The sequence below is a fragment of the Moschus berezovskii genome, chromosome 2 (assembly GCF_049115385.1).
Source record: "Moschus berezovskii isolate FMDL1 chromosome 2, NW_MosBer_1.0, whole genome shotgun sequence".
NCBI classification, from domain to species: domain Eukaryota; kingdom Metazoa; phylum Chordata; class Mammalia; order Artiodactyla; family Moschidae; genus Moschus; species Moschus berezovskii.
The window spans coordinates 25,538,190-25,550,795 of record NC_142461.1 but is presented as its reverse complement, the minus strand read 5'-3'; the positions used below and the strand labels follow the sequence as shown (position 1 = coordinate 25,550,795).

Below are 12,606 nucleotides of genomic sequence, written 5' to 3'. Positions count from 1 at the left end.
CAAGGTGACAACCCCCGGGAGCTGATGAGAAGAATCTGTGTGTATGTTGAATGTATAGCAGATGTAACTAGAAATGACCAAGGCTTTCCCAAGTTGGGTTAAAAAAAGCAGTTTAGAATTCCAAAAACCATAGATTTTAATGGAATACTCTCCTCTTAGTTTTTTTAAAAAATAATTTTTATTTGTTTTTGGCTGTGCTGTTTCTTCATTGCTGTGTGGGCTTTTCTCTAGTTGCGGGGGCCACTCTCTAGTTGCTGTGCATGGCCTTCTCATTGCGGTGGCTTCTCTTATTGTGGAGCATGGGCTGGAGGACACACAGGCTTCGGGAGTAGTGGCACATGGGCTTAGTCGCTCTGCACCATATGGGATCTTCCTGGATCAGGGATTGAACTGGTGTCCCCCGAATTGGTAGGCAGATTCTTTATCACTGAGCCACCAGCAAAGTCCTCTCTTTTTAAAAAATTTTTATTTGTTTTTAATTGGAAGATAATTGACTTACAATATTGTTTTTTGATAGGTATAGGTATGTGCCCGTCCTCTTGAACCTCCCTCCCGCCTCCCACCCTCTAGGTGGCCACAGAGCACAGGTTTGAGCTCCCTGCATCATACAGCAAATTCTCATGGACTATCTAATTTTACATATAGTATTGTATGTGCTTCCATGGTACTCTCTCATCTTACCCTCTCCTTCCCAACCCCTCTCTTCTTAGTTTTTATCTTTTCCTCAAAAAGTAAAAAAGTGCTGCCTCTATCTTAGGAGAGAACATAAGGGCAGATACTCCTGTCTGCAGAGCCAGAGAACCTTGTCTCCAAGCCAGGATTCGGACGGTGGTACAAGAACCCTTTTTAGGGAAATGAAATTTCTTTTTCTGTGATGGTCTGAGAGGTCAGGAATGTTTTTCACGCTTCATGGCTCTTTGATTAATTTTGGATTTGTCATCCAGGAATTTATGCAAACCCTTCTCAGATGAAGGCAGGGAGCCCGGGACGGCTTCTTTCTGCATCATCAGTGGGTCGGTTGATCGGCTGCTATTTCAGTGGGATGCCTCTTCCTCGTGCCCTTCCTGTCAGTACCTTCTGTGGTTGAGGGGCATGCCGGGGCTCAGTGCCTGCACTCAGACTGTGTGGGATCCTCCGTGGAACATTCACTAACTGCTCCCTCTGGTTTGTCACCAGCATTTTTACCCGTCACTTTGATCACGCTCTCTTACTCTCTTCAACTCCATTTGAGGCTTCCTCTAACACTGAGAATTAAACCTAAGAACCTTCCTTCTGGGTTTAAAAACCCTTCACTGGGAATGTCCTTGGCCCTTGCTACTCAAAGTGTGGTCCATGGGTATATCTGGCAGTATCTACATCACCCGAGAGCCCATTAGAACTCGCAACCCTGCCACAGGTGAACTGCATCAAAGTCAGCATTTTTAAGATCCAGGCGAGTCGCGTGTGTGTTAGAATGGAAAAATGCTTTCTGGGAAATCCTCACTGCTACCATCATCATTCATAGCCATCAAGTAGGTCTTAGAGCAACATTTCTCCACCTGGCTCTGACCCAACTGCTTGGTGTAGAGCAGAGCAGCACACTCCAGTTTAATCTTCCCAGTGTCTCCCTGTGGTATGTACTGTTGTTATTCCCATTTGTCGAAGGGGAAACTGAGGCCTTGGGGAGATGCACATAGTCGTGAGATTATTCAGGTAGTGAGTACTGGAGCAGCCCAGATTTAATCCAAGACACTCTGCCTCCAGAGTTCATGCTCCTAACTATCGGCTCTGCATCCTCCCCTTTTCTGGACTCTTCCCTCCAAGTCTATTAGCTCTGGACTCTCTTGCCTCTTTGTCAGTGGTCTGTAAAACTTCTCTAAAGCAAAGCCAAAGTGAAGGAAATGCTGCTGTTTGGTGTCTTCTAGAAAAGCTTTGAGTCCTAAAGTTATTTTTAAGGAAGATTGTGCTGTACTCTGTAGAGATTTGATCTCTCAGCCAAGGAGAAGGAGCTCTTTCTACTGCTTCCGATTTAATACAGGCCACTTTGAGCCTCAGATATTACCTCCCCGGATGTGAACTTCTTCTGGCTGTGTTGAGATAGTGTAGTATCTCAAACTTGACCTTTGGAAGAATCCTTACATTTACAGCTCTAATCAGAAAAAAAAAAATGGAGATAATTCATATGACCTTCAATGACACTGGTGCAGAGTTTATCAAGTCCTTTGAAGACCTTAAGGTCAGAATGCTTATAGCCTGTATACTCAAGGCCAGAGTTTCGTTACATGAGGTTAGCTATATGAGGTCTGGCAGAGATTAAGATCAGTGGTTTTCAAGCTGATTATTGAACTGCTTTGAGGGAATATTCCAGAGAAAAACTTGGAGGCTGGGGTGTGAGGTAGTGTCTGAGCTGAAACAGAGGTTTCCTGGGCCCCACCTCACTTTCAACCAATTAGTTTCAGTTTTACATCATTTTGTATAATAGGTCCTGGGGTAACATTCTATTTAATGGGCCCTTCCCTACTTAGGGTTTTCCTGGTGGCTCACACGGTAAGATCCCTTGGTCAGGAAGATCCCCCCTGGAAAAGGGAATGGCTACCCATTCCAGTATTCTTGCCTGGAGAATTCCATGGACAGAATTTTCTTTTTGTATATTAAAAGCCAATTAAACTATTCCATCCTTTGCACTTGAGGCTGTTGAGGTTCGAAAAGGCAAATTGACTTCCCCAAGGTCATGCATTGTTTTGGCCAAAGGCTATTTCTTGTATTCCTCCTTTGAAAGCGCAGAAGCTGGGCCAGCTGCCAAGTCTGCTGGGCATTCAGCTCTTTGCTGTCTGGGTCAGCCCTTCTTAGAGTCAGCGGTGCTGACCTGGCCATTTTTCCTTTGCATTTAGGACTCCTCTGTGTGTGTTTGGAAAACCAAACACCGTTCAGGTGTTTTAGGGGCAAAGCTAAGTCAAGAAGTCATATATTGGCAGCATTCTTTGTCTTCATCTTGGGGTGAAGCTGTACGTCTCTCTCACTGTCCTGACTTAGTTATCCATTGAAGGCAGCCTTGCAGAGAACACAGAATATTCCGGTACCTGCAAAACAGAGCAGCTGTTCTCCCCTCCAAACATTAGTTTACCAAACCCCCCATTTTAGGAGAATGTGCATTTGAGGAATTTGTGACCAAAAGGGAAAGATGGCATTGAAAGACTGAGATCATGTATTTCTCCCTGCTCCTGCAAAAATATTTTTTTCTTTCATTTTCAGGAAAATCAATAGGTGAAACAGACAAATGAGAATTTCAATGACAGTTTACAGTTAGTAATGATGGATATATGGGTAATTTCCATCATATCAGCTGTTGTTTACTAGAAACTTCTTTAAGGCAGATGATTGGCATACTAAGAGATGTTTTATTTCTAAAAATAGCTCTCCACCCACCTGTATGTTCAGTGCTTGTCCTGATCTTTTGTTTAAAAAATTGGGTGCTAATCACTGCCTCCCTCCTGAGTCTGGGCCCCAGAAATGCAGCCCCACTGCCTGGGATGTAATCCCTTTGTGTGTGGCCAGTTATGTAGAATGTAGATGTTGCATTCCGGGACTTGATGTTTCTGTCTCTCAGTTTTTCTCTCTTCTTTCTGCCATTCACTTTACTTACTGTTTCTTTTTCTAACCCCAGTTTCTGCTCCCTCTAATTGTTCCCAGTGGGACCAGCACATACCCTGGAACTAAAATTCTTAACAGAGATGTATTAAAGTGAAATACACTGTGATCTCCCACAAGGGAAACTTAGATTCTTGTTCTGAAAAGACAAATACTTAATTATTTATAGTATGTATAATTCCTAAGAATTTGGAGGCAAATATTGGCTCTCAAACTATTTAGTTACATATAGAGATGTCACCTAAAAACTCCTTGAGCTGTCCTATATACATGTTGGGGGCTTCCCTGATAGCTTAGTTGGTGAAGAATCCTGCAACTCAGGAGATCCCGGTTTGATTCCTGGGTCAGGAAGATCTGCTGGAGAAGGGATAGGCTACCCACTCCAGTATTCTGGCCTAGACAATTCAGTGGACTGTATAGTCCGTGGGGTCACAAAAAGTCGGACACGACTGAGCAACTTTTACTTCACTTCACATACATGTTGATATTTTTAATTTCACTTTTGCTTTTTGTTTCTAAGATTTAGAGAGGATTCAGTTCTCCACCAAAAAAAATAGTTCCTAAGAGATTGTCGAAAGCATGCCTAAAGATATTAATTAGTTACATGTAACACTAAAGCAGTTTGCTGTCATCCTTGGCAAATTTTTCCATTATTTACTAAGATTAAGGTATTGAACTTGGTCTCAAATAGGTCTGTAGGGTAGGTTATGGTTGTTGCTGATTGTTTATGATGTCATGTAACACTTAAGTGTTTATTATTTAAGTGTTAGTCACTCAGCCATTTCTGACTCTGTGGCCCCATGGACTGTATAGCCCTCTAGTCTCTTCTGTCTTTGGAATTCCATAGGCAAGAATACTGGAGTGGGTTGCCATGCCCATTTCCAGGGGATCTTCCGACCCAGGGATTGAACCCAGATCTCCTGCATTGCGGGTGAATTCTTTACCGTCTGAGCCACCAGGGAAGCCCTTGGGTACCGTGATATGACATGAGGGAGGGGCTTGACCCTTGTCAAAGTTTGGCAAAAGTTTTTCCTCCTAAAGCTTCAAAGCAGGAGAGAGTCCCAAGTGTACCTGGCAGCTGGTGCGTTAAAATAACTAATCTTCACATACAAAGGGTCTCTTCACAGGATTTGGCCAAAGGTCAAGTCTGTTGGATGTATGTTTATAAAACAGAGTCTGTAGAGATTAGTCCTCACTTTAGATAATGAGTGACAGAAGGAGGAGGGAGGAGTTTGTCACTTATGTATTCATCACGGTCCCTTGACCTCGTTCTGCACATCTAGCCATAGTTATCTTGGCAGAGAGGTAGAACTATACACTTCCTTATTTAATTCATTTTGTGCTTTATTGTCTTTGCTCTTGAGGATGGATCCATTCTCTCTCCTATGAATTCACTTAGAAGTAAAGTTGCTCCCCAAAGAGAGATGAACTTCAGGCTTACGTTGTGTGCTCCTGACTAGTAACTTTACTCCTGACTAATAACTTTCTCGCAGATAGTGCCATGTACCGCTGGTTTTTGAGGCTGAAGATTTGAACTTAACCGTGACTGGTTTACACGAATCTAGGTATACCTCTGGAGTCAAGGGTGGTGTCAACTCCCGCCTGAGACACTGGGTTCTGTAGGGGAGGTAGACATGCTGGAATAAAATCAGGAACCTCAGAGAGAGGAGAAAGAAAGTGATGCATACTTGGTGGGTAGCCAGCAGTGTCTAGCACAGTTAATATTCTGGCAATTTCCAAGGTCTTTTTTTTTTTTTTTAGTATAAAAGCACTCTTGGCCTTTTTCAAGGCTTCAAATAAAATATTGGTCCTTTAAAAAATAATTTCCTCAAATTATAGATTTTGATGCCCACCCACCCCCACCAGATAAGAGCTCCTTGAAGCCAGGCCTCATGCCTGGCTCATCTAATATTCTTGGTACCCAGCCCAAGTTCTGAGTCATCATAGACAATGAAAATTTGCAGAATAAATGCATATAACTTATTTTCTGAATTCCCCCAGGATTCAAGGACCTCAGACATTGTGTAAAAACAAACCAAAAATCCAGACCTACAAGACCCTTCACAGCGTCAATCCTGTGATAGGGCTGCCTTTTTTCCTCCTCATTTTCAGTACTGGCTTTTTACTTTGATTTTATTTTTATGAAGTTCACAGCTACCTTCACTAACATTAAAATTCTATTTTTTAGATTCATTTAGCAGGGTGACTGTTTTTGTTTTTTTAACTTCATTACAATTATACCATAATTTGAGGACATATACCGTATTTTAAAATAGATTGTTTGTTTACTCCTGTTTTAATAGCCTTAAGTTTGCTTTTTTTCCTCTTCTCCCTGCCTCCCACCAGGATGATAGAGATTGGGAGTGCCTTTTAGCAGGCCCGGTTGTACTTGCTGTTTCTTAGGTTGTCACTGTAGTGGGTTGACTTTAACAAATCCCTTTTAAAAGATAAATTACAAACATTCATCAGCAAGTGATTTTTCTAAAGTCTTCATATTAGCTATCTCTTGTTGCCACAACAAATTCGCACAAAAATCGTGGCTTAAAACAACACCCGTTTATTCTGTGGCTACAGGATGCATGGAAGGCAGAATTCTAAATGGTTCTTATTTGGCTGAAATCAAGGCATCAGCAAAGGTGCCTTCCTTCAGGAGCCTCAAGCAGAGGGTCGGTCCTTTCCCTCACTTTTTCCAGCTTCTAGAGGCTGCCTGTATTCCTTGAATCATGGCTCCTTCCTCCATCTTCAAAGTCAACAGTGTAGCATCTTCAGATTCTAACCCGGTTTCTGATTTGACTCTTCTGCCTCCTGTTTTTTTTTTAAATCTTGTGATTGCCTTGAATCCATCCACATGGTCCAGGGTGACCCCTCGACCTCGAGATTGTTAATTACATCTGCAAACCTCTTTTTGTCACATGAGGGAACATATTTTCAGGTTCTAAGGATTATCTTGGACATCTTTGGGGACCATTCTCCTGTCTACCACAAGCATGCATGCATGCTAAGTCGCTTCAGCTGTGTCTGACTTTGGTGATCCTAAGGACTGCAGCCTACCAGGCTCCTCTGTCCATGAGATTCTCCAAGCAAGAACACTGGAGTGGGTTGCTGTGCCCTCCTCCAGGGGATCTTCCTGACACAGGGGTCAAACCCAGGACTCTTATGTCTCCTGCATTGGCAGGCAGGTTCTTTACCACTAGCGCCACCTGGGAAACCACCATAGTCATAGACCCACACAGTGTTCTCACAGAGTTCTGCTCCCTCGAGTTTCTAGCTTTCTGTGTACTCAGGAGAAAGGCTTTGAGTTTTTTTGTGTGTCTTCCCCTGATATTTCTGTCTTGGATGTTACTACTTGAATTTTATGAAGTGGTGAAGAATCCGCCTGCCAGTGTAGGAGACATGGGTTCAATCCCTGGGTCAGGAAGATGCCCTGGAGAAGGAAATAGCAACCCACTCCAATATTCTTGCCTGGAAAATCCCATGGACAGAGGAGACTGACGGGCTATATAGTTCATAAAGTGGCAAAAGAGTCAGATGTGACTTAGTGACTAAACAGCAACAATATCAGCAAAACATTATCTGTGTTTGTGTGGACACATCAGGGTGGATAAATAGATGTTCAATAACACGGTATTCGGACAATGATGATAATGTATTGGGTTGATACAATGATAATGTAAAATTCACTCAGTTTTTCCTATTATACCATATGGAAACCCGAATAAGCTTTTTGGCCAACCAGTAATTAATAGTGGAAAAGGAGGCAGCAACTTGGCAATTGAAACCCCGTGAGTTGTAGATTGAGGTGTTTTTTGTTGTTGTTCTCTTGTTTGTTTTTTGTTTTGGCTGCAGCTTGAGGCATGAGGGATCTTAGATCCCCTATCAGGGATGGATGGAACCTACACCTTCTGTAGTGGAAGCCCAGACTCTTAACCACTAGATTGCCGGAGAGGTCCCCAGGCGGAGGTTTTAAAACTCGTCTTTATGGTGACCTGTTCAGTGAACTCACAGAGCCTTCTAACTTTTGTCTTTTAGGCTTATGTACAGAAGTATGTCGTGAAGAATTATTTCTACTATTACCTGTTCCGATTTTCAGCTGCTTTGGGACAAGAAGTGTTCTACATCACATTTCTTCCATTCACTCACTGGAATATAGATCCTTATTTGTCCAGAAGACTGACCATCATATGGGTTGTAAGTATTATTATTACTTATGGACCAGTATTGTTTCTGCAACAGCCATCTGCTTTGGTATTCGAGTACTCTGCATATTTGCTCTTTTTTTAAAAAAATCACTTAGAGCTAAATTTTTACCTGGTTTCCTTTGGGAAAATGAAAGGGAAAAAATTGTTAAAGCTTTGGGTGAGTAAGACTAGGAGAGGAGAGCAATGATGTTCAGAGAAATGACCTTTCTGAGAATCCTAGTAGCGGTGCTGCATGTATGCGTGCTCAGTCATGACCAGCACTTTGTGACCGCATGGACGTAGCCCAGAACCCAAGATGGGCCATAAAATGCCTCCTCTCAAGAAGTCCCTTTTAGTAAACTGAAAACAGGAGCTGTTGACTAATACCACTTGGAATTCCTAGGAGAGGAGAGACATGATGTGGTATTAAGTGTGACTTAATTCCAAGTGGTTTTAAGTGTGACTACTCCGTACCTATTAGACACAAAGGCATATAAGGCAGGGCAGCTTTAATTTGAGGGAGTTTCTAGTATTAGGCAGAGAAGTCAATGGCACCCCACTCCAGTACCTTTGCCTGGAAAATCCCATGGATGGAGGAGCCTGGTGGGCTACAGTCCATGGGGTCGCTAAGAGTCGGACACGACTGAGTGACTTCACTTTCACTTTCATGCATGGGAGAAGGAAATGGCAACCCACTCCAATGTTCTTGCCTGGAGAATCCCAGGGACGGGGGTCCCGGTGGTCTGCCATCTATGGGGGCACACAGAGTCGGACACAACTGAAGTGACTTTGCAGCAGCAGGAGCAGCTAGTATTAGAGGGGCAGCTGGCCTATATATGGAAACCCATTGACAATTCCAGGTGGAGAGGTGGAGCCCCTTCTGATGTTTTGTTTCAGACCCTATCGTTGAACTTTGTTCAGGACTAAATTCTGATTTTTTTTTTTTTAATTGAGGGAGATAGTAGCAAGGTGTGCTGTGAACATCCAGGCCCTGGAATCAGATTGGCCTGGGTTCAAGTGCAGCTCAGCACACTTGTCTGTGTCCCCTTGTCCTGAGCCTGTAAAACAGTGTTAATAAAGTGCATCTTCCAGAATAATCCTGAAGACATTCGCAGCATGGCCTAGCATGTGGGAGGGATCTACATGTTGCTATAAGCACGTAATGCATAGTGATGAGTCCATGAAGGTGAAAGTCTTAAAGATCTATTCTTAGGTCAAAGATTGTTTAGTTAGGAGAGGATGGCTTCAGGAACAAGGCTGTCAGCACAGCTGTTTCCTTACCTCAAGATTCCTCCCTGAAAACGGAACTTCAGAAGCACTTGGTCATGTGTAAAGGCACTGAGGTTCTCAGGTGGCTCTGTTCTGAGAAGCTGTGGCTGCACGTCTGGGGCTTTATTTTTCTCATTTGTAGAAGAAGTGAGAGAGGGGTCTTGTTTGGAGCCATAAGTGCAAATGTCACAACAGGCAGGGGGTAGAAATACTGAAGTGATGGGTGGAGAGGGCTGGTGGGTGGGGAGGCATCTCGGGGCACTGGGAGTGGCTGCCCCTCTCCACCACCTGTGCCCAAGAGAGGAAAAACAGGGTGGAATTGTCAGATCTCTTTTTTCTGTGAAGTCTTTAAATGAAGGCTTACAGTTTTTTAAAATACAGTTATTTATTTATTTTCGGCTGCACTGGGTCTTCGTTGCTTTGTGCGGGCTTTCTCTGGTTGCGGCGAGTGGGAGCTACTCTTCATTTCAGTGCTTGGGCTTCTCGTTGCAGTGGCTTCTCTTGTTACTGAGCGTGGGCCCTAGGGTGCTTGGGCTTCAGTTGTTGTGGCTCACGGGCTCAGTAGTTGTGGCGCATGGGCTTATTAGTTACTCCACAGCATGTGGGATCTTCCCAGATCAGGGATCAAACCTGTGTCCCCTGCATTAGCCCACAGATTCTTATCCACTGGGCCACCAGGAAAGTCCTAGGCTTGCATTTTAAAAGCTTTATATGCCAACTGAACAAAAGCATCCTTGAAATGCAGACTTCCAAGGCCTGGTTTGAAGTCTTGGGCCCAAAGGACAACTAAGGTCCCTCAGGCTTGTGGTCAGGATTATTTGGCTCCTAATTCTTACTGATTATTTGCTCCTTTTATCTCTCATGCTACAAGTCACTGTTTCCTTTCTCCGTCTCTGTCTCCCAGCCAGCCCTCTCTGAAATCTGTCTTACGTCTAAAAGTATGATCCAATGAGAACGTGCAAGGACATAAGAATCTTGGAAGAGGTGAACGTTAGTGCAGTTGTTCCCTTCCTTTCTGAAGTGCCTTCCGTTCCTGCAGAGCTGGTGATGTCCACTAGAGCGGCTCGGGGAGGAGGGGGAGCTGGGAGCACTCCTGTTCCTAGGATGTGAATGTGCACCCAAGATCCATGGTACTTGCATTCCTTTTCTTGTCATTTATTTTCTGAGATTTTTGTGTAGTCGCTAAGTTGTGTCTGACTGTACAACCCCATGGACTGTAGCCCTCCAGGTTCCTCTGTCCATGGGATTTCCCAGGCAAGAATACTGGGAAATACTGCCATTTCCTTCTTCCCAACCTATGTATCCTGCATTGGCAGGTGGATTCTTTATCATTGAGCCACCAGGGAAGCCGCTTTTTCTGAGTTGTTTGTTTTTTTTTTAATCCAACTTTTATGGTAGCTGAGTGTGGTAAATGATGCAAAACATTTTTAATAACCCAGTAATATCTTATACTGTGTACAGTCAGTTTGAGGTCAGTTATCTTGCCCACTGAGGGTAGAAAACTTTTTTTGAGGGATTGGGAAGATCTTTAGACCCTGTAGGAGGCAGTGGTTATGGGACTTTGATTGTTATCGTGGGTGGTGGTTTTTCATTTTGGAGTCCTGATTTCAGATCACTCAAAGGATTTCCTACTTGAGGTAGAATTACGAGTCTTTTGTCAGAGAGTGGGCAAGTAAAGTCTTCACCTGAGAGAGGAAAGAGCTGTCTTTGAATGTGCTATTTGTTGTGAGCTTTGGCAACCTGTTATTTGCTTTTAGAGATGAGTGAATGGTCAGATCCACAAGACAACCATGTAGAGGGTTATGTAATTTGTATCAGTGAGGCATTCCTGGCAGTTAATAGTAGAGAGACAGTGGTGGGTCCAAGGAGGGTTGGAGGGAAGGGAGGAAGGAAGGGCAAAGGGAGGTAGAGGTTTGGAGGGGACAGATACTGAGAAGTGGGAAGGTGGTTGCTCTGTCCTCAGTTGTGGAGATAATAATGGAAAAGGCTTGGTTTGGCTCCACTGTTGAAGGCTTGGTTTGCCTCCACTGGGTGGAGGGAAGGAAATTCCTGATGGTGTTACAGGGAGCTAGGAGGGGAGGTGGGATGGACATGCATGCTAAGTGCTTAGTCCCTTCAATCATGTCTGAGTCCCTGCGACCCCATGGACGGTAGCCCACCAGGCTCCTCTGTCTATGGGATTCTCCAAGCGGGAATACTGGAGCAGGTTGCTGTTCCTTTCTCCAGGGCACCTTCCCAATCCGGGGATCCAACCCATGTCTCTTACATCTCCTGCATTGGCAGGTGGATTCTTTACCACTAGGGCCACCTGGGATGGAGATGGGTGAGATTCTTTTGGGCTATCAGTTTCCTGCTGTGGCAGCCTGTCTCCTGTAAGGGATATTACTAAATTAGTGGCTGCCTCAATAAGGGGTGAGGATGAAGAAATGTTTATTATATAAGGGACAGAATTTGAAGTCCCCTAACTTTAAACATCTTATCTCACTCAAAATCCTTTGGAAGGTAGCTATGTTCAAGTGTGCCAGATCTCTTGACAAATTGCATATTAATTTGACAGTTGCCATTGGATGAAGTCTCAGCAGGTTTTATCGCTTTTAAAAATAATTTGTTATATTAGGAGTGACTCATTGTCTGAAGCAGCTTAACTGAATTTATGGTTACATGAACAACTTTCTTATCACAGTTATAATTGTTCCTTCTTGTCTCTTCCACCTCTGTTAATTGCATTTGTTGGCATCCCCATGTTCATTATCTTTTTTGATCTTCATAACAATGGGTTGGTATCAGTTTTATCATTTTGTAGATTGGGATTGTAACACTTCAAATAATAATAAGCCATGTTATTTGTTGAGGACACTCAGTGTAATAGTGCTTTACATATACTATCTAATTTAATCCTGCCAGCACCTGAGACATGACTATTGGCAATCAGGAAACTAACATGTAGAAAGAATCACTTTGGATTAAGTAGATTTTTCCAGAGCCCTAAGGCCTCTTGTACTAGAGAGGGACACCATTGTTTCTTAGAAAAGCACTGCTGAATTACACTAAGAGCCTTTTACTGTTGTTTGTTTTTTTTTTAAGAGATGTTGAAGTTGAGGCTTTAAGCATTCAGACAACTTGCCCTAGGTTCTGTTCCATTGCATATTTGCTATGATTGCATTTCAGTTTTGCCCATATGGCATTTATTAACTTTATCTACTCCTTAAGTGTCTTTCATAGACCTTTCTTGACAAGTCAAAGGTATTTTATCCCAGGAAACTTAGATAAAGTTTTTTTTTAATTTAGCTGAGAAACATCAATGAGGTATTTTCTTCCTCTGTCACTTACCAAGGTTTTTAACCTGTCGTTCGATTCAATAGAATCTTTGACCTTGGGACAGAAAAGGCTATGAATGGGTTATTCATTAGATCCTCATAAGAGATGTTATCCATAGAACTTTAGGAGTCACTGCTCAACTGAGTGATTATCTGATCTCCTGTCTTCCATTTTGGCGTGGTGACAGCCCCACCAAACAAGATAATAGAATATT

General features: G+C 43.2%; 1 protein-coding gene across 2 annotated transcripts in view; it reads left to right on the top strand.

Annotated features, from left to right (window-relative positions):
* SGPP2 (sphingosine-1-phosphate phosphatase 2) overlaps positions 1–12,606 on the top strand; it is a 142,635-nt gene that overhangs the window by 46,589 nt on the left and 83,440 nt on the right. For both annotated transcript variants that reach the window (XM_088845301.1, XM_055398758.2), the window contains exon 2: positions 7,657–7,815. In XM_088845301.1, the coding sequence (XP_088701427.1) occupies positions 7,657–7,815 (159 nt within the window). The remainder of the gene's footprint in view (positions 1–7,656; positions 7,816–12,606) is intronic.